We start from the raw sequence: 26,695 nt of genomic DNA, 5'->3' as shown, positions 1-26,695 counted from the left end.
AAATCCAGAGAAGTTAGTGACTCAAACATAGTTGTTGGAAACAGCAAGTCCCTCTGTTCAGCATTAAAATGAAAATGTAGTATGGTAAAATGGAATAAAATGGAGCTTACCTGAAGAGGCCGAAGAATCATAATTACTTCTGTCCTTCCTATTTGTCCTGAAGGGCTGAATGTCCTTTTCCCTGTAAGTTCCAAACCCTTCAAAGCTTCTTCTTTTATTCCCACTTGCATCGTTGTCCCGCTTCTCACTTGAGGAATTCATTTCACCAAACATGTCCAGGGACTCTGATCTTGCATTACTCTCAGTATTACCAGAGTATCTTTTTGTGCAAGAGTCAATGGGATCATTGCTTGAGTCAGTTTTATCTTTACTCTGCGTCCACTGCTGGGCATCAGAAAGTGATAACGTAGACAGCGTATCCACTTCGAAGTTACTCTTTGAGCCTTTGTGCCCAGTTTCACAATGTTGGTGCTTCTGCTTCTCCTTATGCTTGCTTTTCTCATTGAGCAAGGACAGATCTTTATCTGAGCCACTTAGTCTTTCATTGATCGCATGGCTGGAGAAGCTAGTGGACTTGCTAGCAAAGAGACCACTCAGATCTTCATGCGTCCCCAATATCCGCTCATCCTTATGCTTGTGCTTATGTTTGTGTTTCCTTTTGTGAAGTCGGCCACTTGAAAGGCTTGTTCCTCCGACCTTTGGAGGAGCCAAAGAGGACTGCATGTCTCCAAGGCCCATTCCCACAGGTGTTTGTAGGTGCACTCCGTGTTTTGTTTTATGCTTGGCAGTGGTGGACATCTTCATATGAGAGCTTGCATGGAATTGGGGTGGGGGCACGGTAGGTCTCATAAATGGGGAAGCCGCTCCGAGCGTGTGAGACAGGTACAAAGGAGCTGGATACTGACCATAGTAACCAAGATTCATCATAGGCATTGATGTGTAAGGCATTCCATAGGGTGCATAGTAACTCCCACTGGGAATAGGGTAACCGAACCCTTGTAAAAAAGGCACCTTTGTCATGGTGTCATTGGTTTTGGCAGGTCTACCACGCTTCTTCTTAGACTTCATGTCAGAGGTCCTGCGAAGATAGAGCAATGGGTCATACTGGATATATGGCACAGGATAGTAGTGATCAAAATTAATCCTGAAGATGCTGGGATATGGATTTTCATGATAAAATGTGTAACTTCGATGGGAAATCCTGAACACTTGAAACTTATTGATGAGTTCCTCAAGGTCTGCCAGAAACTGGAGGTCATCTCTGTTCTGCAGGCTTTTCCTTTTCCTCTTGTGCTTTGGCTTTTTAATGCTCTCATGAGAGAGAAAGTTATCCACAATGAGATGTTTCTGCCGGTGACCATGCCTGTTCTTTGTGCTGGTGTCGGATGGGATAGCCTCTGGATTGTCCAGGCTGCAGAAATCAAAGGAGTATCTCCGGCGGGATTCTGAGCTTTTCTCGGCTTGGTCAGAAGTGCTGTTGTTGTCTGTACCTATCCCGCTGTCACTTGGTATGGTTTCCTCGCTGTGAGACTCGCTCACTGGCGACAGCGTGACTTCTTTCAGAGAACCTATTTCACAGAGGTGGGAAGGTGAATTAGCCATTAACCTGGGTGGAGACAGCTTCCAAGTTCCACTGTGCATTCCTTTCTGGGTTTTTGTAGGAAGAGCACTGATAGGTTGAAGATTTGGCATAGTTTTTAACTCTGAAAAATTTGTTTCAGTACTTGCAGGGCTAAGGTTGCCATTAGTCCCCACTAACTGTGTCGAAAGCGGATGAATAGCTGCTGGTGACGATGCCACAAGTGACTGCAGGTTGGAAGGCACTGCTGGGTTTTCTGGCTGGCTGGAAACAGGCCTTGAGTGCTTGATGGCTGTCTTAGGTTCTTCTGGTTGAGGCTGCAGCTCTGCTCTTGGCTTCCTGCCCCGTTTTTTACCAATGTAGATAGTCCCCCTCTTGCTGACATTGATCTGCTTCCCTAGCCTGGCATCAATGGTTGTTGGCCCAGCACTAGATGGTGGCTGGACTTTCGCTTTCAGAGCTATGCTGCTGGAGCAGGAGGACAAGATCTGATTGAGAATATTCTTCCTCTTGAGGGTCTTCATCTTGTTAATGGTCTTGATAGTCTTCTTATCCAAGACCCCAAGCTTCCCGACCTTTTTGTGAAACTTGAGTTCACTGACGGACTTGTCCTCTCCTGGGACCATCTGGGCCAACTTGGCCAGATTACGTCTCCTCTTCCTTTTCTTTGTTCCTGGAAATTCACGATTGATTGGACTCACTGGGCTGGTAGAGGTTCCCTCATGAATGGTTTCAACAGTGAGCAAAGGCTGTTTCTTTGGTCGTCCTCTTTTTTTCTTGACAGGTGTGATCACAGTAAGACTGTCTGTATTGGTATACAGAGGGCTAGATGGTGTGATGGGATAGGCTGAAGGAGGCTCCACCATCAGCTTCTCCGATGCTGTCATGGAGGTCTCCCGAAGGATAGATTTAGGTTTGCTGCAGGTCCATCGCCGCTTAGCTGCAAGTTTGGGGTGCTGGACCTCAGATAATTTGCTAGCTGTGGGAAGATCGGTGGATAGGAGAGTGGGTGTCACAGCTACAGGTTTTCTGAGTCGGGTGGCACTGTTGGGGGAAGCTTTGTCAGTAAGCACACTGCTGTCAATAGCTACTAAGGGGGACTCATTTTCAATCACTTTCCCTGGCTTTGTGGCTCGAAGATCTTTTTTACTCCCCTCTGAATGAGAGCTAGTCCTGTTTGCTACTTCACTGCTCATAGCAAGTGCAGAAGGCAGGCTTTTCTCCTGGATAGTTTTCTCCATGGAAGATTTTGTAGATTGCCTTTTTTTCCTTTTGTGGCCAGATGAATCTGTTGTCGGAGACTTTATTGGGATAGTAATTCGTACATGACTGGTGTCACTTTCACAACTGCTAGCAGAAGTGGGATTCTGCTTTGAGGGTGATGCATCCAACACAGTGTCCATCGAGTAAGACTCCTTTTTTCCTTCCATGCTGTCATGGGATTTGCTATCAAATGCTTTCTGAGCACTCTTCACCCATTCGATGTCTGCAGTTTGGATGGTTTGACTTATCAAGTCCTTTTTGCTGGACTTCTTCTTTGTACTCCCAGCAGGCTGATCGGGGGCCTCCAGCTGCACACCTCCCTCTTGATCACCAAGAGGCAACAGCCCGTTGCACTCAGAAGCACTGCTTGGCTGGGCGGCCGCACTGATGTTGTTGGGTGATGGGACTGCACTGCAGATGGCAAGCTCTTTGCTGCTGGCCGACAGCTGCCCCCATGTGCTGCTGGCACAGGACTTCTTTGCTTGGGATTTGCTGAAGGAAACTCCTGGCTCTGGAGAGGTGACCTTGGTGGCACTAACTGCTTCTCGGCTGGGTTCTGTGTTGATGAAGCAACTTTGAGAAGTGGATCCAGTGTCGGAGTTTGCTGACCAGTCAAGATGGTGCTGGTTGCTACTTTTCTGCTGGTGCTTTGATTTTAAGGTGTCACCGGTGAAGTCTTGTTGGAGGCCTGGATCATAGTGCAGAGCAGAATGTTTTTGTGGCCTGTCATATACCTGAAAGGTAGAAGAAAACAAAAATAGGAAAAAAGTTAGTTTATCAGTCCAGTCATAACCACTGTTTGCAGCTCTTTCATTATACAGTGAATGATAACTCCTCTAAGCTGAGGTCCTCATAAGGATTAGCAGCCTTTATAAAATGTTCTTATGCTTAAGTCAAATTTGTTTTTAGATTCATGCACTGTAAACAAGTTTTGTTTTGTTTTGCCATTCTAAAAACAATAGAAATACTTCTATAAATGCTAAATTGCTGAGGAAACATCTTCTATTGATTTTTAATTTAAAACACAAGTAAAATATTCCTTTTCAATGGATGAATGGTATAACTCAGCCTCCTGGTGAGAACCTTTTTCCTTAGAAATAATCCCTTGCAGAACCTGATGACCAGAATTAATCCCATTGTAAACAACAACAATGCAGAATTATCTAGGAAATTACAACAAACTAGAGAAAAACCCACGAGTTCACTTCCCCATTAAGTCAAAATCTGCAAAAATTTACTTGCTTTAATTTTCACATAGAAGTCATCCCCACAAAATCAGTGTTTAAAAATGATAAGCATCGAGTGTGTTGGGTATGTTTGGTAGGTTCAAGATTTGCATTATTATTCTTCCATTTTAATAATCAGCTATTTATATTGTTGGTAAGAGACATTTTCAATATGATTTCTGATCCAACAGCAGCCTTTCAAATTGCAGGGGTAACAGTAAGGGCAGAATTACACCAAAAACTTCTATAGAGATAGAGAAAGTCTATACATTTTTTTTTCTTCTTGGTAGGCATCCTTCAGATAAAGAAATTATATTTGTTACACCTGTACCTTTTTCTAAAGTGTCTTAAAAGAAACAAACTAACATTTTACTTTCCATAACTGACCTCTTCTAGGCATTTGTTTTCTCCTGTGACATTTAGGTGCTATATTTTGTAAAGTTCTGGACCAAACTGTGCAACTGATTTTGTACACCTAGTACTACAAACAACTGTTCTTAGCAAACTGTAATGACACCATTCTGAATTCCAAATAAGTGATGAGAGACTTAAAATAAATGCGTAACCAAGGAAAGAACAATAGAAAACAATTGCTTAGCGTCTCATATTCCTGCAAACATGTGTTACAATTGATTCTATCAGCAGCCTTACATTAGATCCCTGCTTGGAGTGTTTGCCAGAGATTCTGGGATCAGCATAACAGGGCTCTGAGCTCCTTCAGACTGTTTTCTGGGAAACGATGTGTCCCTAGTTTTGGGCAACTCTGGAGGGATTTTAAAGGTGCTAAAGAGTTGAAGCCCACAGTACTTTATTTAGTGACCAATAAACTTGCATGTTATCAGCTAATTGATAATGTGATATCCTTAGTGTGCATATAAAAACAGGCATGTGGCCTTTCTGGAATAGGCAGCAATGATGAAGCTGTTCTAGTCCATCGTCTGAGGAGTAATCGGGGACTCTTAAATCCTGTGGATAGCTCAGCTGTTGTGCATATGGACCAGCTATGCTTGGGGAAAGCAGAGATTTCCAGGAATTGTGGAGTGAGAAAATGAAAGCACGCAGCTGCGGTGGAGCTGCAGATGTCGCGGGTGAGTGACACCCGTTTTTTTCAGCCTGAGAAAAAAGCCGAAAGCATAAACAGACCTCGGGGAATGAATCAGTTCACCCTCGTCGCAGTGGCCTCCCACACGCGAGCCACACAGCGCGCAGCGGCCCAGGGCCGTGCGGCTCCTGAAGCACGATGCCAATGTCTGCCTTTGGTAAAACACGAGAGAAAATGCAGCCCACCCACTTCCACGTCCTCGGGATGAGGTTTAATAGCTTGCTGTGCCTCACAGAAAACATCCTCTTCCTGACGTACCCTGACTTGGAAAAGGCCTGGAAATGGAGGGCTGAAGCCTCTCCTGGCCTGCACCAAGGCAGGGCCAGGCTGCTTCTGCACAGATCCTGGCCTTGCCAGGATCTTGCACAGATCCCATCCTAAGCGGGATGTCAAAACTACGTATCTGCTGAAGCACATAACAGTCCACTGCGTCTCCTCATGCTACTTCTTCCAGCATTAGATTTACTATTTGCTCTCCCCTGCCAGACACATCCAGGTCACCCCAAAATAATTCTTCTGCAGCATGGTAACCAGAGATCATGCGGCTGCAGCAGGTTGTGTTTCACTTGCTGGAATGAATAGTGGGGACTGTCCACTTAAAAGCATGGGCAACTTGGTTGAAAGTAATGCAGCAAAACCTCTTTTATTCCTGGTGTGTCCTTCTGGGTTGCTGTCTGATCCCATCGGTCCTAATGTTTAGGTGTCAACTTTCCCTGCCGGGTAAGCACCACCCTAAGAGGCAAAGAAGCCCTGGTTTAGTATACCTAACTCCTGAGATGAGCTAGCAGAAGGTACTAGAGCTGTCAGTAGGATGAGAGTGAACAGGGCCCGTCAGAAACCTGTACCTTGGTGCCTTTCACAGAAATTCATTATTTTATTCTCTTGGGAAAATGTAATATACCACAGCTCTATAGGTCTCGGCAAGGGGCTCTTGACTTGCGCAGAATTTCTATGGCAGCAGAACTGAGACCAGCACCAAGAATAGTAGGCTTTTTCAAGAAAACAGAAAGATTTACCTTTATTTACTTTTTTTTGGTTTATAACACCCTAAAAATACTTCAAACTTAGTGCCTGACTCAATTTGTAGCTTGCCTTTTATTAAAAGATATTTCCTTCAGCAGCTAGCCATTCTGGACCACGACCCTGCTCTTTCGTCTGTTAGCAGAAGTGTAACTTAACCTCTGTAATTTTTCACTTCTCACCAAACTTAGTCAAATTTTCTCTTGACATTCAGTTTACATGAAGTGCTCAGTGGGTAATAATCCCATCCTTCCTTACAAAAAAAAAAAAAAAATTACACATATGGAAGCTAGCAGTTTTTGTAACTGCAAAGGAGTTTGAGCAACATAATCCAGTACATGCTAAACTGTAGACTAAAAAAATAAAGCATGAATCCTCTTATCACTAGGGAAATGGTTTTAGTGACAAGCTCATGAGTTTCATCCCTCAAGCTTAGGCAGTTGTGGGTAGGCCTACAAGCAGGATACATCCCATTTACCAGCAGTTGAAGTGCACTATCCAGAGAGCAGAGGAGATGGCACTGTGTGCTTTCATCTGCCTCGTCAGACCTGTGCATCCCCACACTTGCAGATATGCTTACTCCTCCTTACAGTTTTATTCTGATATACAACCCTTGCATGTGAAAATGAGAAGCATTTTATATCAGTCCCCTGATGAATAGCACCCTACTCCGCAAGCAGTACTCAGTTGCAGAATCCATCCCTCCAGGACTCTTTTAATTTAACTACTAGATGTCTCACTCTGCCTCCCCGTTCCCTCTGAGCTTCTCTCCAAATCTATATGCTGCTTCCAGCCCGAAGGCAGGAGGAGATACCATAACCAAATCAAGTACTTAATAAAATAACAATAAAAATCCAAACTGATCTATAGAAAATTTAGAATAAATAGGGAAAAAAATGGAGAAACCTATCACTTGAAAAAAAAGGATGGTTGCTTACAGGGTGTGGTACCCTTTTATTCCAAATGCACCTTTATTCCAGAGGTAACACACACACAGCTTGTCAGGAATCTGGCTTGCAAATCAAAGTTAATACTACAACGCCCCCTCTTTAAATCATTCGCAGATCCATCTGTGTAATGGCTCCTCAAGTGTAATTCCCTATTAAGAGGCTTTATCTGGAGAGATAAGCAGCTGGTTCCCATGTCACTAATTGCTGTCTGCTGTGATTTTAAAACATCTGCACCATTGTGCTCTTCATTTTCATATTCTAATCACCCTGAAACTTGAAAAAGGTACATCATTGATTGTTTCTGTGGGTTAATTAGTACACAGTCTCCTTGTAGAGACAATTTAAAGACAGTCAGAACCTCAATCAGCAAGTTTGTTTTAAAAATTAATAACATCGGGAGCGTCTGTGGGGATTGGCATCCAGTGACACATCAGAGCGTGCTCTGGGGACATACCATCCTTTGTTATCTTCTTCATAGACTGGAAATAAAATTATTAAAAAAAAAAGAAGAAGAAGAAAAAGAGGAAAGGCTTTCCTAAATGCATAATGTCACTTAGAATCAGAGTCTTGGGAAGTGTTTACTTTTATCTCAGGGCCACCCCTGCCTCTCGAGCAGCCAAGAATCTCAGCGAAACATTGCTCAATAACTCTGTGTGATCTAGGATCCTGTAATGCATTTTTGGTAGCAAATTGTGCAACAAGGAGCTGACATCTCATTGGAAATCAATGGGGTGAGGTTGTGACCACTTCAATGTGTGCAGGCATGTCGTCTGCTTGCCACCTGGGTTGTCTGGATGCTGGGACACGAGGTTGTTCCCAAGCTATGCAGAGAAAGTATTTAGCTCAGGCACAGCACTCTGCTAAGGTGGCTATGTTATATGCAAACTGGACCTTCCTTGCACCTAGCTAATTTAGAGCAAAGGTAGGTGGTGCCTAGTAAAAGGTCAGACTGAGATTTTCCAAGACTGAATGAATAAATTTGGCTGCACTGAGAGTAAGTGGAAAATGCAATGGGCACCTGCTTTCTGAAAAAAACAAAACCAAAACAAAACAAAACAAAAAGCAGATGCTGCTTTCATCCTTCGCATGGATTTCTAAAAAGCAGGAGAAACTTCAGGTAATTTGTTCCTCTTGAAAAGCTTTCTTTTCAGTTTCTGCTTCCTAGACATGCATGAAAACACGTTACTGGAAAAGAAAACCCTTTGAGAGGAAGAAAAAACCTGAGATATCCTTCTCCAATGCATGAATAAATAATCCTAGCTCAGCTCGTACTTTCACTCAAAACTGAAACTGAGCATTTCCTCCTGTGTCCCAATGGGACAGCTGAAAACTGCTCACTTGAAGCCCATAATTTGAACTCCAGGTTGGAGATATTTCTCATCTTTTGGTGAGCGCACTGAGCCTTCCTGGGGTAGCATTGCTCTGTAAATAAAAGATGCCAAGTGTAGGAGACTCCATGTTCAGGGGAACTTAACTCTGGCCTGATGACTTACCACTTGAGCTTGCGATCAGTTTATAGCAGGGGTCTGTGATCAAGTCAGGTCAGTTTGTAATAGTAAAGTGTCTGAAATGGTTTCAGGAAGTCCTTTAGGTCCTTGGTGACTCTAACCAGTGAGGAGGGATCACAAACTGGCATATGACACCTGCTAGAAGGGCAAACAGCAGCAGTGTCTTGTAAGAAACCCCACTGAAGCTAGTTCAAAACCAATGTAGGGATTTTAATTCCGATTGAAATATGAATGGAAAACTTGTCAACAGGCACTAACATGAAATTCATCATTATCATCCCAAAGAAAGGGGATTTCTCAGAGCAGTGTATCAAATCCATTAACTCCCAGAGTTCACTCCTTCCCCGAAACCCTGAGCCTTCAACAGCGCAAAGCCCAAACACCACCACACTCTCAGGAGCAAGGATCATTTGTTAGAAATCGACAGAGAGGCAGGAATTAACACAAATCTGCAGGGGGACTACTTGAGAGCAAGACACAGCACGGGGTAGGAGTGGGTTAATTAAAAGCAAAGCATCACCTGTTTGTGTCCATTCACTGAACACAAACATCACAGACTGTGGTGCAAGTCGGCACAAATCAGGAGCAGCTTCAATGAAGCTGCTGGGGGGTCCCTCCAGATTTGCACTGACATTGCCACACAGCTCTGTCTTCCCTGAAATATTTGTGTAATCATATCAATACAGAGAGGAAATGATGGTCCCGTTATTTGCTGCTGTGCCATAAGCACCTTTTTGTTCATGCTGTGGGCATCGTCAAGATAAATTAATAAAAATACCAATAAAACAGATGTTGCAAGGGCTTTTGCATTACGTATCCTTAAGGAAAAGATAAAACAATACAAAGAGATTACTGAATAGTCTAAAGACACTCACACAGTTGCAAATTTTATTTTTCCATGCATTTCTGCTAAAGTATCACGATTTGCTAAATAACTCACAAATTTCACAGTTATTCCAAATTAATTTTGCTACTGCTTTGAACCGGATGCACACTATTTCAGTCTTCAGCTGCATTTAAGACACTTCCAATTTCCAAACCCAGAGACTGAGGATTGTTTGGGGGAAAATGCAACAACACGGTGAATTTATAAAGGTAGGATTGGGATCTGTGGGCAGATCCACTCCTTACTCATGGGATAGGCCCATCTCTACACATATTTTCTTTATCAGATGTTTAAACAACTCTTTTTGGGGCTTTGTATTCAGCACTGAGTCTGGGAAAACTCTAAACAATGGGATTTTTCTGTCATCTCCAACAAAGAGCCCATCACCACTGACATAACAATGCAGTTTAAATTTCGTGTACAAGCATAACACAGTTTGCCGCCCCAGTTTAGGCAGAGAGAACTATTGAGAGACCAGCTAAGGTGGACTACAATGGGACTAACACAGTTTTGGCAAAATAACCCTGGTTCGATCTTTGCTTGGCCTCAAGCCAGTGCAAAGAGTTTTAAGTGAGCATTTCAACTGGACATTATGTCCACAAAGCCAAGGCTCACAGTGCAAAATGCCTAGCTAAGCTGCTTTGCTTTCATTTGTCCAAAAGCCTTGTTAAATGAACTTAATGGCATCAGTGATATAAGGGCTTTATCTTCGATACAGAAGAAATATATATAAATATATTTTAGATTTTATATATTTATATTTTTATATATAAAATGTGTTTCCATCCCTTCAGAAGTGCCATAGCCACCCACTCCTCCTGGTCTGCAAGCACAGTTTTCTACCTCAGCCTGCTCTTCCCTTCAAGCCTTTGAGGGCAATGTATACCTTTACAGTGACTTGGCCAAAATCAAATAGCAGAAGGATCCCAGGGTCGATGGGGTCCTGTTGGCCCTGCAGAAATGCAAGCAGTAAGAAGTATTCATCTCTGAAAGGTCTGCGGTGGTGTCCGGGACGTTAATGCTTCAGCACGTTTTGGGTTACTAAATTGGAAATAAGGATGTGAGCAGCTGTGCGCTGCAAGTTTCTGCTATATTTTTTTAAAAGCCTGCAGCGCTTAATTTGCATTGAAAGATTTCTTTTATCCTTCATTTATTATAGGAATTGCAGTTTTACCCTGAATGCTTTTTATTTATTTATTTATTTCCAAGGGGTGGGGAAATTATAGATGGCTTTTCCATTGAGGCCAGTGCTTCTTTCCACTAGAGTTAAATAATTTGATTATAAATTGAGTCCTTAAATGTCAAGGAGATGCTGAATTCACCTGAAAACAGGCATTTAGAGAAGCTCATAAAAGCTGTGAGCTCCAGTCAGTTAGCTCATCATTCTTTTAGCATGCACTTCATTTAGCAGTTACTGACCGCCAGATTAATTCTTTCAAAGCATCCTGATTGCAACTAAAGTCTAGCATGAAGTATTGCATGTGCTACAGCATTAGCACAAAGTCCAGAAATCTGCCAGAACATCTATTTGGCGTAGCTGGGTAAAATCTCATGAAAATTCACAGCAGAGTTCAAATATACTGAAGAAGAGGAGTGTTCTCCCACCTCTTTACGTCAAGGGATGAGTCCTGCACCACCAATGTCGAGACAACATCAGCTGTGCCTTCAGCAAATTCACCCTGAAAAAATGAACTTGATCTGCAGTAAGATGTGGGTGGCTCGTTCCTTCTGGAAGATCTGCCTAAACAGGTCACACATGACAAATTTCTATCTCTAGGGAAGACAGGTTTGAAGAAAGACACCCAGGAATACACCGGGGTGTCTGAGGCCAGGAGGATGCCAACATCCCCCTGCAAATCCTCTTTCAAGACTATAAAAGCAATTTTGGGTGGCACCACCATCACAGGCAGCCCTGGCTAAACCTGAACACCCTCCTACAAGGACTAATCTTAACATTCCCTGTATTTGGCTCCTCGAGGTGCCTCGTCCTTCTGGACCCTTTCACCAACTACCCTACTCCACCCTTAGCAAAGGCTTTCCCACCAGGGGAAATTCAACCAGCCTATCACTACAGTTTTGGAGCAACAAAAAATAATCATATGACACAAATGTTTTGGTGGCAATGCTAGTTGGGGTGATGATGAGCGACGCCACATTTCGGAGGGCATTGCTGTGCTTTTTCACAACGACACGCATCTCTGCTTTGATGTTCATCTCTCAGCTCTCCTTCTTCCCCTCCCTCCCCAGCTATGGCAAAATCACCTTTACTAATAAACCTCCAGCTTGAATAGCAGGTTTTATTTAGTGTGCTATAAAAACAGTCATTTCTCAGATCATAAAAGGGGCTCAACTGGACTGCATCATTTTGCTGAAGTGAGTTTTCTGGTGGAGCGATTCTCCCTTCTAAATGCCATAGTCCCCCACTACCAGTATTTATGTACCAAAATGAAACACAATTTTCTGTATTTTATTAAGTGTGAATCTCCAGTGAAAACCCATTTGGGAGCTGAACCAAAGATTTAATTGTCCCTTGATTTTATACTTCCAAGACTTTCTCAGCTGTTTTCACAACAACAGCTCCAGACTAACTATGCTTTTATTACGGTATAGCAGCATTCCTTAAAGGCCCTGGCCAAGGTTAGGTTTGGTTTCTACAAATATAAATCAACAGCAGCACAGACTGAAAAAAGAGAGGGTTGGGAACAGCCATTTAGAAAAGAGGCTTGCAAGGCACCCCAAGCATGACTTTGTGCTTAAATGGCCTCCCAAACTCCTCTGGCACCTCCCCTAAGAAATCAAGGATAAAATTCAGCCCACTGAGTCCACAGCCTTTCACCCAGGACTTTGAATGGACAAGTGGAAAAACATTTAATGCAGATTCAGGCCTGGGATTAGCATCCAGAACAGCAAAGCTTGTAGCTCTCCTGGCTCAGGGTTTGGCTTATTATTTGGCTTGGGTTGGAAGGGACCTCAAAGACCACCCAGATCCAACCCCTCTGCCATGGGCAGGGGATGCCACTCACTAGATCAGGTTGCCCAGGGCCTCACCCAGCCTGGCCTTGAACACCTCCAGGGATGGGACATCCAAAGCTTCTCTTTGCAAACCTGTCCATCCAAAGCAACCTGTGCCAGTTCCTCACCACCCTCTGACTGATGAATTTTCTCCTAACCACTGATCTAAACCTACCCTCTTTTAGTTTAAAACCATTCCCCCTTGTTCTGTCATTATCTGATTGAGCAACATTATCCTGTGCAGAAGATCTGGGCTGCAGAAACTCTTCAATTCTTGAACCTATAAAAAATGCAGTGATTTCTCATACATGCCCTGTTTAGGAGTGTAGCTGTTGAGACTAAACAGAGTGATGGTATGGTACCGGCAGCGCTTCAGAGCATTGCTCTTTTAATTGCCCTTGTTCTACTAAATCACCTAAATACATTTCTTCTCTCTACTCGTGTTGATGAAGCAGAACCATTCCCAGCCCTGTTATTACTTCCTCTTAAGTGCTGACTGTGTGCTCGAGTTGAGTAACTCTATAAAAATACTGACATCGAAGATACAATCCCCTATCCAAGCATCCTGGCACACAGGGTTAATCAGAGGCAGGCAATATGTGTTTCACACATCAAAATGGCTTTGTCCATTTCTGAGGGAGCACAGTTATGTCTCTCTCTCTCTTTTTTTTTTTTTTCCAAAAATGTAGCTTATTCTGAAGGATTGGCTCTGGCAGATTTGGCAGAAGATAAGTGTTTCCAAGAGGTAGTGGAGGAGAGAGGGAGATGAGCTAAAGCACAGGTGTTAGTGGTGTTATAAGCATCTGGGATGCACAACAAAGGGACTTAAAATACATGGGGACAAGAGTGCCACAGAAGACCCTTCAGTTTAGCAGACAGATGCAGGGTTTGAAGCCAAAGCTACCAACACTGAGATGGAAAGATGGCCCACATTAATAGGGAGCATAAATAACCCAGCTTATCATAGCAATGGATTCTCAATTACTGAAGTTTCTTGTAAATCAAGGCTGGGTGTTTTTTAAACAGATATTCATTAGTGCTTGACAGCTATTGGACTTGTAACAGGAATACATTTAGGCAAATCCCCCGGTATGAGTCATGCAGGAGGTTTGACTAAGCGATCACAATGGCTCTTTCTACCCTTAAAAATCTGTGACCATATATCCTCTCTATATCCTCAAGTGTTTTGTCCAACCAAGTGTTAAGCAATTCCAGCAATGTGTCTTCAAGCCCTTCCTCTGGGAGGCTATATCCCAGTGTAATAAATCTCACTGCTCAGAACCTTTTCTGTCTTCCCCTGGAATCGTTTCTGTCCCTCGACACACCTCAGTTCTGGATTCATCCCAGCAATTCTTCCTCATCCTTGGCACCAAAAAGAATATTTCACATTTTTTAACAATTCATTTCGCTTGCCATATTCCCTGCTGCTATAAAGCGGCGTGTCCCGTGGTATAGCAGAGCTGATTTACTAGGAAGGCCCTATACATCTCGACAAGCCTGGGGAGACGTGGTTCCCCCAGAGTGAGGATGGGCAGCGCTGGACTGCACATAGCTCAAGCGAAGCAAACACCTTGCTCTCAATGCACTCAGGCTACCGATGTGGCACAGGGAAAGCTGTGGTGATGCCTGCAGTGATCCCTCTGTGCTGGCTGAGCATGGGCATATGTGGACTTTTGAGAGGCACATAAATGTGAAATATGCCTCCAGCCTGACGCTGTCCTCACCAGTTGGGCTGAGCCGAGATTTGGCCTTGAGCCTCAAGAGCAGGCACCAAGCATGATATCCAGTCTGCATCTAAGTCCCACAGACATCATTAAAATAGCACAAAACATCAAAAAGACATGAGGAATGCTGGAGTCAGTTTTAGGCATTGGCTGTCCTTTTTTTTTTTTTTTTTCCCCTTAATACAGAAAAACATATTGATTTGGCTTAAATTTCTCTGCTGTTCTGTATGCAGCATTACAGTCTCAAACAGGAGCCCAACTGCAACCCCCTGAGCTGCTGAAGGTCCCTGCCTGTGTCCGAATGTCACACTCAGTGTGCAGTGGTGTTTTTGAGGGGAAGCAGGGTACAAAAAAGAGCAAAAGCTAAATCTCGAAGCACTGAATGAAAAGGTTGCATACACTGAAGTCGTTGGTACAGGGACTATTTACTGAATGCTTTAAACATACTTCAGATCAGAAAAAAAGATCTATTTCACTGAAGGTGAAGTATTTACTTATTATTTTCAATTAGGATTTGTTTTCATGTTTTTTTTTTCTTTCTTTCTTTTTTCCTTTGTTCTGTTTTTCACTAGGCAATGCACTTATTCCTGCATATTCTGCCTTTAAGGATTTCTCTCAAGGATTCACGTATATCTATTTTCTGCAATCTAACAGAAAAGCCTTCTGAAATCAGCACAGATTCATCACCCACCCTGCACACGACCTTATCAGCAGTTGCGATGGGTGGCCCCCGTGGAATACTGTGGAAAGGGCAAAGTTGGAAAATGTGCACTTTAAAGTGCCAGAGACTTTAGATCAGTGTGCAGCGCTTGTAATTTCTGCTGCTGCAGACTGCTCTGCTTGTTATGGATATCAGAGAATTTGGGTTTTCCCTGACATGAGATTTATTACAGTGATTATTATTATTTTTTTATTATTATTTTTTTCTTCCTCCTGGAATAGGTAAGGCACAATTGATGGTACCAAATTCCTGTATGTATAACATCTCCAGTGATGAAGAGAGGAGAGAAACAAGGCTTCCTGGCAATCTCTTCCTGACATGTAACTTATTTTGGATTTACTTTTACTGATCAAGTGTTTACTTAAAGAGAAGCCAGTGTAGTATACAAAGACTAGGATTCAGTAGATGAAGTATAATAAAAAAAATTATCCTAAATCCTTTCTGCCCCATCCAGAAACATATTTAGGTTTGTCCTCAGTGGAGACAGACAAGGACTCATGTGGATGGACTGCACCAATGGGTATTAAAAATGAGGTTTTTAGTCTCATCAAAAGACATGCTCCCATCTGGGAGCAAATATATCCTTGCAAATATATCCAGAATAGGCAATCTTTTCTACTGGCCTGCATGCCCTTCTCTACCAGGGACTGCTGACGGACTCTGTACAAATACTACTTCAGTGAGTAAGAACATTGTATGTTACGTGTGGGAGGGGGTATATAAAGCAATGAATAAATGAGTTACAAAAGTTTATTGCATGTATTTTCCATTGTGCTCTTCCGAATGACATCCATCACATCATTTGCAAGAAGCAAAAAGACCTTGTTCTTATCTAAAGTTTATCCTAAATAAATACCAAAGCACCTCCTGGAAGATATAGGATTATTCTGAGCACTATGGATAGAAATACTGAGGACATGAGATTTGCCCAAGGTCTTTCCACATTCTTCAGAAGAATTTAGTTTTCCTGACCCTCACTTTTTTCAGTGCCCATGAAGATTCCCAAGACCAAGGTCCCAAGTCCATTTTCCCAAGGCACTTCACAATCCAGATGAACGTGACTTCAAATAAATGAACGTCTAGCTGGACAAAGAGAATAAGATGGACCTTCCACTACCAGCATGAGATAAGCAATACAGGGTCAACTAAAACTGTAAGAAAAAAAGGAAACTGGAATTCCAGTGCTGACGTTTCCTGTATGCTGTGTATTTCTTCTCTGGTTTATAGGCAAATCAGTGGGAAAACGTTTTTAAATATTGAAAATATATTTAAAAACGCACTTGTAGGGCAAATATGGTCTGTGTTTGTTTGCACTTTTTTTTTGTATGTTATCACAAAAATCATGTCCCTCTGGCAAGGAGCTGAAGTGCAAACAGATCCTTTGCTACGGGGTCTGTGTGTGTAAGTGTGGGTGGGAAAATCAAAAGGCTCTGGTCTGGCTACAATGACGCCTTCCCGTCAGAAGTGACCATCAGTATCACAGCTGCGGCTGCGATCACTGATCTGCAAAGCAGAACAAACATGGGGCTGTGCGTCAGTGCAGCACGCAGCCCTTCACAGACAGCCTGTGGGGATTCGTGGATGTCTTGGATGTACAGGGATATCATTACTACACTGCAAACATTACCCACAAGAGATGCGTTTTAAGTCCTTTAACTTTGTGGTGATATCAAAATGGATTATTCCGGCATCTGCGATCGCAGCACACATGCAGTGCTCTACCTGCCTGCCTGTGTGCATGTGTCTGTGCATGTGTGTGTGTGTGTTCCTGGGTGTTTACTTTTAAGATGGATATTTTTCTCAAGGAAACAAACTGCAGGCTGTTGGGAAGATCCCCAGTTGTCCACCTTGGAGGTAATTACACCAGGACAAGCTATCAGGTCTATCCATTTCTCATCAAGCAAAGGACACGGTCGCAGGCAAGCAGTGACCTCGTGTTTCTTCTGCTCAAACTCCCAGCAACCCACAAGCAACTTAAATTAGAACATGTGCAATGTAATTAGATTTCCTTCCCTTGCAGACTTGTTGTACTTCTCTGGTTTGAAAAGGAGGGGACACTTCAGGCAGAGCTCAGCAGAGCTGGCTGCTGCTTACCGGGGTTTTACTTAGAGGAAAGAAGATAAAAAGGCTGTGATTAAAGCAAAGCCTTTGTGCTTTCAGCTCCCGTCCTCTAGAAACGGTTTCCAGTTAGGAACCAAAATAAATAAATAAATAAATAATGACAGAAAGTGAAATAAAATAAGAAGTTCGGGTCAGGCTCCAAACGCAGGTTTCCCCCCAGGACTGAGCTGTTTGTTACCAAGGCTGTAGCTTGGAGTGACCCGGTGAGATACCAGGTCAGGCTCAGGATGTCACCCATTAACTTTCTGCGAGAATCAGCTCTTCTCCTGACCCATGCAGCTCCTCAGGCAGGACAGGCAACTGTGAGCATGGCTCTAGCCAGGGAACCTCGACCGCCACCTGACCGAGTAGCCTGGGTGCCCTGCACAGCCAGCTGGGCCTCCAGAGAGGCAATCGGCATGCTAAATCACCCCGCTGACTATATAGGGCACCTGAGCAGCTAATTCAGGCACCTAAATTAGGCACTGAAAGGGAGGCAGGGTGAATACAGCCCCAATTACGTCGGTGTCTTGTAATACGCCCTTAACTCCTTTCCTGCTGCTCCATGCCAGGGCTGAACCATGCCTTGACAAAAGTCTTTCTCAAACATTTACCAACCACTCAAACGTACAGAGGCCCAAATTGTTCCTGACAAAGCTTTCAAAATTTCCACCTATTATTACTATTTTTTTTTGTAGGGATACTTGCAGTTCTTTGAAACTGTGTTTTAAATATTGTCAGCTGTGAACCTTTGGGGACTGCCTGATGCCATCCCTCCAGCCTGAAGCAGGGGATTTTTCATTCCCCTCAGTCAGGCTCTACCATTACAAGGTCTTAATTTGAACTGTTCCTGAATGAAAGGCTTCTCTTTCCTTTTTGAGGTAAACCATGGAAGAGCAAACAGACAATCTCAGATACACCACAGTCTCTGTGCCTTTTCTCCATTGTTCCCAGGAAATAAGAGCATTCTGAAAACAAAGAACAAACTTATGCATGTAATTCACATTTAAACCCAGCCATCTTCAAAGTTAGCAGAGGCTAACATTTCCTTGTTCCCTCCCTGAAATTGCCATATTATACAAATGGGCATTTAAAAACAGTCAGATCTGGTACTGGGATTCACATTGGTCATACCGTTCAGATGCCCATGCTTTTAGCTTCTTATTAAAACTTGAATTCTTTTTTTTTTTTTTTTTTTTTTTTGAGGTTTGCCTGTTAGTAAAATCTTGCATTATGCATATTCTGTTACTTCAGGTCACAGCAGCCGGGCACAGGAAAATGCAATGGAACTGCAGTGTCTCCTGCTTTGGGCATCCTTTGCTCATGCTCTTCCCATAGGTTATTTCCAACAAGGGCACCTCTGCTCTGTTCGTGGTGCTCCCAGAGAGGCTTTATCCCATCACCACACCTTTAGTGAGCAGTGCCTTGCTCAGCCCTCCCAGACAATGGAGGAGAGACTAGCAAGGCTCGGCTTTGGTTAAATGAGGTTTGAGGTAGGCATTGCCAGCTCTGCCTAGGTTTTTGGTCACTGTTCACCAGGCTTAAGGGTTCAGCAGAGAAAAAACATGAAAACTTATCATTATGAAAAGTGCCAGAGAGAAATCAGTTTAAGCTGGGCATGGGAAGTAGGAGTCTTGCCACCTGCATGGCCTGGGGTTCTTGCCCCCATGATGATGGACCAAGCCTTGGCCTCTTCTGGGGGCATCTTCTCAAGGGCTTGTGTCCCCTCTCTCTTTCTTTTAATTGACAATTTTTTATTCTTATCACCTCTAGCTATTTTACTGGACACACGCCCACCTGCACAGCTGTAGAAGTAAGCATGGTTTAGCTGGACTAGGAGTTTGGAGATCAACGCTGTGTTCTCATGCCTACCATAACTTCAGCGTGCCCTGGTCTTCAAAATGTCCAGGGACAGTCTCTTGTGGTATGATTATATGGCAAAACTAAAGCCTAAATTTTTCAGAGGCTTCTAACTACTAGTATCATATAAATAATGATCTTAGTAAAAAAAAAAAAAATCCAATTCTAGGTCAGAATTTTTCCAATTCAGCACTTCTCTGAAGAAGTGAAGGTATGTGTAGTATTTCCTCAAAGGAACACAGGACAAAAAATAGCAAATTAGAAGAAAAAAGCAGAAGACAAAACTTATTAAGTTTTGATCATCTCAGCTCATCACCTCACCTGAAGGCCTTGTGCCATCACAAAACACACAACTTAATGAAAAACCCTTCCCAAGAGAACAAGGGGAATGGTGCATCCAATGGTGCATCCAACCACCCTAATGTGTTGTCTAGGCTCCAGCGATGTGATTTCTGCTCCCACAGGGGAAGCAGCCCCCGAAACTTGACAAGACATCCTTCCCTGCAAACCCGAGTGGGTTTGCCCTGCATAAGCAGGCCTGGCCGGTAGGCAGACCCCAGATTTTAACTGAAATGTGTGCTGTGCCTACTCGCTTGTTGTGCAAACAGCAAGAGCTACCACAGCAGGGATTTCTGTTGGTAAACCGAAGCCAAGAGCTAAGTTTTCTCCCTTGCAACCAATGTATCCCAATGGGAATCCAGTAAAGTTCCTCCTTTCAGGAGAGTAGGGCTTAATGCAGGAGTTAGTGAGGGAGCCTGAGACGCATCAGAGCAGCACAAAACCCTCACTGAAGCACACGAGGGGTCATAGGTGCCTGTTTAAATTTTCTGCCCACGCTACAGTAACACGGGCAGCAAACAAAGCCAGGCTGCTGCCTAACAATCTCGTCTCAGAACCAGCCACGGTTTGGGGAAAATAACTGCAAAGCTATGGTGTAACTCAAATGAAAACATGAAGGTTACTAGGGATACGAGCCGACTCATGGAGTAATTAAATAACCAACAGACACACACACCCACACACGCAGCCCTCATTTACTCAAATCCCTGACAGTTGTTTATTGAGAAGTAGGTGTTGACGGTTCACTTGTCTTGGATGGATTTCTCCCGGAATAAACACCAGTGCTTTCAAAATGCCTGATCCCATTTTCTTGTAAAAAAAAAAAAACAAAAAAAAAACCAGGCAGACGCTATATACAGAGCGGGTATCATTACTGCTGTGTGCTGGAGAGAGGGGACTCCATGTATGGGAAAGATTGAGCTGCAAGAGTGTTTTGGAAAATGAAGAGTTATTTCGCAATAGGCCGTGACATCTCCCTTGGAGAAAACTTGCTCAGATTCTGCAGATTACTTTGCAGATGGAAAAGGGACAATGTCTGATTGCAATATGCTCCCAGATAAAGTCAAGTTTGACTTGATCCAGAAACATTCCCTCCCCAGGGGGACCACACTGCGCATTTAAGGCGCTTGTCTTCCTTTAAGCTGATCTTTATATTCAAATGCAGGTGTAATTGATAACGCAGGCGTAGTTTCCCTTGTAAAACCAAGCCCACCGAATGCCAGGAGGATGAGCAAAACTCCCCCTCACAGCCACGGCACTGGGTAACAGCGGCTGAAGAGATGGCTGGCTTTCCACAGCACAAGTAGGAGAAACGGGTTGAAATGAAAGGAAATTCAGGCTTAATACTAGAATCTGCTGACAGCGAGATGTATTAAGTTATAGGGCAGCCTACAAATACAACAGGAAACCCAGTTTTTGAACACATAGGGCCAGACAAAATAATAGGGATGGAGAAAATGCTCCAGGAAACAGTTGTGCAAGGATAGGAAGTGAGACATCGAGGTGACCTATCTACAACTTTTTCATTTTTCCTTTCCATGTCTCTACAGTAATCCCAGAGTTTCTGCTGTTTGCAGAATCGTATTGCACATAATCAGAACTAGGCTGCTCTGATACAAGTCTGACAAAATGCCTTTCAGGATGTTCTCTGTTGGTCAAGAGGGGCAAAAGCAAGGATATGCAAAGTTGAGCAAGGATGGATTTCAGTAACCACGTGGAGCTGCTGGACCAGCGCTTCGATGTGCATTCGAGTCCACTTTTACAAGTCTCTGACAGAGATAAGGATCACACTCCTGACTTTCCTTGCATTAGAAATGCAGGCATGTTAACCCAGGGCATGGTCTATGTCTGTGTTACCAAAGCCTGCAGCAAGGATCATTCCTAAACAGCATCACTAAATAGAAGCACTCCTGTGGTTCTTCTCTCCCGTTCTTTTGCTTGGATTCAAGTGCTGTTAAAACTGCTCCTATCCATGCACCATGTTCATGCATTAGCAAACCCGCCTGAAGATACATCTTCTGAAGGTATAATTAGAACCTTACACATAATAAAATTTAATTTCTATATTTCCAGTACTACAGAGATCTACCAAATTTGTACAGAGATATGAAAACCATGCAAAATCCATCCCCAGCCCCTGAATTAAAGATGGCCTGTTTGCACTGATTTCCACACCAGAAAAGGTGTAAGACATTGAAAGATATACCAAGGACAGGTATTCAAGGCCTCCGTGCCACACAGGGAAAGACTGGACTAGGAATTCAGGCCTGCACTTCTATACTTTCTTTTGATAATTTAAAAGAATTGTTGTAGCTATATTTACTTACTTATTTGCACTGCGATTATCTGAACACTCAAACAGGAAAGCATGTGCCTGGCTGAAACAAAGGCACCAAAAATGCAGCAAAAAATCTGCCCTAAAGCCCTTGCATTCAAATAATGAGGGTACAATGGAGAAAAGGGAAGATGTGGAAGCAGAGGAGAGAGGCCAAAATACCACCCAACATCTTCTGACTTCCAAGTAGGGTCTGAAACCAATTTGTGTGGAGGTAGGTTCGCCACTCTCCCTGACTTACTGGTCAAAGCAATCAGGCAAATAACCCATTTTACACACACATTTAAACAGGCCTTGCACACTTGCTGCACATATTCTCCACAGGCCCTTTAGATACTGCTTTGTGCGCAGTGCAGGGTGTGCTTTCAGGGGTGTGAAATAAAAAGGTTAGTGCCACGGCAAAAGTTCTAAATGCTGAAAAAACAGCTCGGGATGCATAAATAATTAAACAGTGTGCATTTAAATCGTGAACCATTAAAAACAGCTTTTGTAAAAAAAATAAAAAAAATAATTAAAAAAAAGAAGCCATGGGATGCAAGTTAATCTTTCATAAGGCAGACCTTCAGAAGGTTGCTTCTTCACGGACACTTCACAGAGCTCTGTTTCCTTTTGAACCAAGCGTTCGTACAAAAAAGCATTTTGACAGTCCCACTAGGATGCTCATCCTCTGTGTTCGGGGAGAGATTTATAAAGATCACAAGGCAGGATTGTGAATATAATGATCCTAGGGATTAGCCTTTCTTCTGAGTATGGTAGGGCAGTCCTTTGGACCTATCTGAAATCAGAGAGGGGTCTCTTGACTGTGAGCCAGTGTACAGCTTTCTTCTCACTACCACTGTCCCTTCCCCACCTTCTCTCATGTGCCTGCAACGCTTTACATACTTTAAAGTTTAAAGCAGTCATATGTAAGCTATTGACCTCTCCATCAAAGGAAAATGAAGGAATCTCCATTAAAAGTCAGTGAACTGTTGCTCCTTGTCAGAGTGGATCTACTACTGGGAAGTGCTGATAAAGTATTGATAAGGAGTGTATTTAACCTACTGGAAAATCAAGCCCAAAGGACAAGAAAAAGCTCATTCAGAGGAAAGAGGGGTTTGTGATTATAACACTGGATAGGGGTTTCAAAGACCTTATTTCCTCTTATTTCCTCTTATTCTCATATCTGCTTTGACTTTGGGCAAGGAACTTGATGATTACCAGCCAACATTTCAGATGAGGCCAGCCCCTATTTAGGCATTTCCAAGTGGATTTAATAGGGACTGGGTTTATTCCCTTCCCAGTTAAGATTCCTGCTTTAGGAACATAGTCACTCAGAGGCATTTCTGTGGTCAGTAAGAGAGAAAGAGAAGTCCTTCCACAGGTGACTGGGCCAATGAAAAATCTAACTTATGCTCTGGAGGTCCATGGACTATGGCTGGAACCAAAGGATGAAAACACTGTTCTCAGAAGATGCCAAGTCTTTGCAAAATGTAGTCCCAAATGCCATCACTCTCTCTAAAAAGGAGAGAAATAATAATCTTTCCCTTCTCTTGCTGCATACCCCAATTTTGGCTTTAGCCTGCAAACTTCATGGAGCAGGACCTGTCCCTTACATTGCCTGCTACAACAGGGGGCTGGTTTGGCTCAGGTCTTCTCAGGTACCTGAGTATAGTGCAGACACCCACTGTGTTTAACTGAATCAATTGCTTTCTTTTCTTGCCCCTGAGGAGTAAAGGGAAGGGCAATAACATCACACAAGTAGCTGATACTTTATGGCCCATACAAGAAGAGCGAACAGTTTCTCAGGCGTGAGGAACTTCATTAACTTGTCAACATTTCCACGCATTTTTATCCATGCAAACTCTAAGTAATCTCATTGGTTCTTATAACCTACATAATAAGTCTGTGTAATAAATGACATAAAAACTTGATGGGAAAAGAAAAAAGAAACACAAAAGCCCTATGATTGGTAAAGATAAGAACCTGAAGGATCTCATGACTCAATGAGTTTGCGAGCATGACCTCGATTCAGCCCATTTGTGCAAACAGACTAGTGGCACAGACTTTAATTACATGGTCACATACTGCTCTTTTACTGCAGGGACCCTGCTTCACCGTGTGCATGAGAGAGGTTTTCATTCCTGTAACTTTATAGCACATTAATCATGGGTGATGAGGCCACGAATCAGTTATGCAAGACATTCCAAATACGTACTGACGAAACCTGTAAACCACTACCCAACACCCATATTCTGATTATCCACCTATGTAACAGATGAACTATTTTGGGTATGTTTCAGACAACTCTGAGGACATTTAGAGCTTTTGCAGTAGCATGAGGATATCTGACCCACCATCCCTATAATGCCATGTGCCTCAGTTAGATCATTTGTGAAGGGCTCAATTTGGAAAAATATGATGGTCCAATATTTAATGCCTTCAGTGGTGACCTACAGCAACCTTCTGTATGGAAAAAAACCCACCCTGTCACAGTATCTTTAGATACATGTTGCAGCGAATGATGAAATGTAGATAGATCTTTACATGCTGTTACAAAGCCTCTAACTTTGTGATCCATTAAAAAAAAAAATTAAAAGCTCTGTGACAGGTTAATATGTTTTTTTTTTTTTTTAATCTCATTTGTACGGGACAGAATGTTTCACATATTGCAATTGTACATTTATATGTGTACACACAGGATGGTCAAGATTTGGAGGGTATTTCTTTCTTTCCTTTTATTTTTTTAATGGTTGATGCTGGTTAAAAGGGTCTCTTTCTAGGAACAGCAGATGAAGTAATAAAAAAGCAAAAGACAAGTGGATTTACTGTATTTCATTCCTATTCATCACAGAGACATGTATACAGGCTGTTGCAACTCTTGGTGTTACCCCTACTTGTTAGTGCCTTGGAATCCACCACTCATTGGGTCATAAATATCCCATTTGGAAAAACCTTTTAGGCCATTCCAGCCATCCTTTTGCAATAGGTACAATGGTCCCTACTGAACATTCACAAACATAATTGAGTTTCACCATTGGAAGTGTCATTTTTCTTCTAATTACTATGGAAATAATGCAATGGACATCTAGATCTTCACCACAAGAGATAGTTTAATTTACAGAGTAATCCAATATAGGAAAAAAGTATATTGTACTTGCCTACTTAGTTCACTGCTAAAATAATTCCAGCCATGAGTATGTTGGGCAGTAAACCCTGCTGCTGACCTAAACTTTCAAACATGAAAAATCTTCCTGTGCTTTAAAGTGGAATTTGAAAATGTATAGGGAACTATCTGCAGCTTTTCTTTGAAGATTAACAATATTTAGAGTAATTTTCTTTAAAAATAAAATCTGTTTTCCTAGGATTTTACAGGAGAAGGAAATAAGAAAAAATGGCTTTGAAGTAATTCATCCCAGAGAAAGAAATTAGATCAGGGTTCATATTTTACTGTGATTTACATCTTGTGCAACCCCATTACATTTAATGGGACTACTGAAGGTCTGTGTCAACATGGAATGTGACTCTTCATGCCTACGTGCCATGATTCATAGACTAGGTTACAGTGGTCAGTGTTTTTAGGATAAGACTTTATCTCCGGGGACTACTGATAGAGACTTTAGTTTTATTTTTTGGGGGGTTTTGCTTTTCCTTTGTTTGCTTCCTTAGGAATATTCAAAGGGATTAGCCAGTCAGTCATATGCCCATATTTCACAAATTTTCCTGTCCACAATTATTCCAAAGGGAGTACCTGCACTCCTGGCATGTATACTCTCATGTTCTTGATGGCACCTCACTTTATTATTGATCATATAGAATATGTAGCACTCAGAAGGGACCAGTACTGCCTGCAAGTGAAATGTCAAGGCCAAAGCCAAGACAGGCAGTATTTTTTGTATATGTATGCTGATATTTCCCCTCTTAACTTCTATTTGCTTTCTTGCTTTTTCTCTTTTTCATACTGAAAGGATCTGAAGGGAGTATATGTGAGCATATATATATGTATTTTTTGTAAAAATTTGTAATATTAAATTACTATAATGGATGAAACTGAGTTGCTACAAGGGTCCCGTGCTGTTGTGTTGCTACACAGTTTTTGATGTTAATGAAACAACAGATTGTATGCATATATTTGAGATGTTACTGAATGAAATGTTTTTGTGCCTTTTTCCATTTCTCAGGAGGGTTGTAAGAGTATTATGAATATTTAATATTTCTATTCTATTTTTATTAGGTTTTGTAGCACTTGATAACCTACAGGAAGCACTCCCTGCTTTGTCCCATGCACTTTTTGAGACTGAGACTGTAAACTGTTATACAGCATTTAGAAACCAACCCAAAGAGAGAAATACACTATAGAAAAATTACCCCCTTTTACTAAACTACTGCAAGCTATATGAATGATTCTGTAGGATAATTCATATCTACAGTTTCTAAGGAGGGCTGGGAGCATGTTTCTCACCTGAAATACAACACTTGGGGCCCACTCCCACCCAGGAGTTTTCCCCTGAAAGGAAAATGCCATCCATAAAATCACTTGTGTCTTGTGCAGAAACTAATGCTTTCAGGAAACAGAGAATGACTTGTAACTCTCCCAACAGTTTATTCTGTAATGACTGGAGAACTTTCAGTGGAATATTCCAAAGGAAACTTGCTGGGGTCACACCAGAGCAGAAGCAATTCCCATTTTATCCTATCCCGGCAGCTGCTGGAAGCACATGGCCTTTCTCTAGGTGTAGTGACTCTGTGGGAGTGGGATGAAATCTAATCTGGGAAGCTCTAAATAAAGACATGCCTAAACTTGGTGCTTAGCCTATGGTCTTAAATTTGTTTTTGTCCATCTTCAACTGCTGTCATGCAAAATCCTATTTTATGGAAGCTTAGTTGTACTTTGAGCTTGCAGTCCCTTGCCCAGAAGAGGAAATACATTTAAGTATTACGTTTTTGGTGTACCACAGCAGAAGACTGTGGGTATTGCCTCTCAAGTGGCACCTGACACCTCACTGACTTCCCAACATAGGAAAGATATTGCAGGCGTTATGGAGAGACCCCAGACTGGAGGTCACTTAATTAAAATCTGCAACAATAGACTAC

The 26,695-nt window shown here is 42.5% G+C and overlaps 1 protein-coding gene across 8 annotated transcripts in view; it reads right to left on the bottom strand.

Annotated features, from left to right (window-relative positions):
* The window catches only part of SETBP1 (SET binding protein 1), a 257,073-nt gene that overhangs the window by 74,915 nt on the left and 155,463 nt on the right, over window positions 1-26,695 (bottom strand). For all 8 annotated transcript variants that reach the window (XM_066988777.1, XM_066988775.1, XM_066988769.1 and 5 more), the window contains one exon: window positions 111-3,576. In XM_066988777.1, coding sequence (XP_066844878.1) covers window positions 111-3,576 — 3,466 coding nt within the window. The remainder of the gene's footprint in view (window positions 1-110; window positions 3,577-26,695) is intronic.

Source organism: Anser cygnoides, chromosome Z, assembly GCF_040182565.1.
Source record: "Anser cygnoides isolate HZ-2024a breed goose chromosome Z, Taihu_goose_T2T_genome, whole genome shotgun sequence".
Lineage (NCBI taxonomy): Eukaryota > Metazoa > Chordata > Aves > Anseriformes > Anatidae > Anser > Anser cygnoides.
This window is presented reverse-complemented; position numbering and strand designations above follow the sequence as displayed.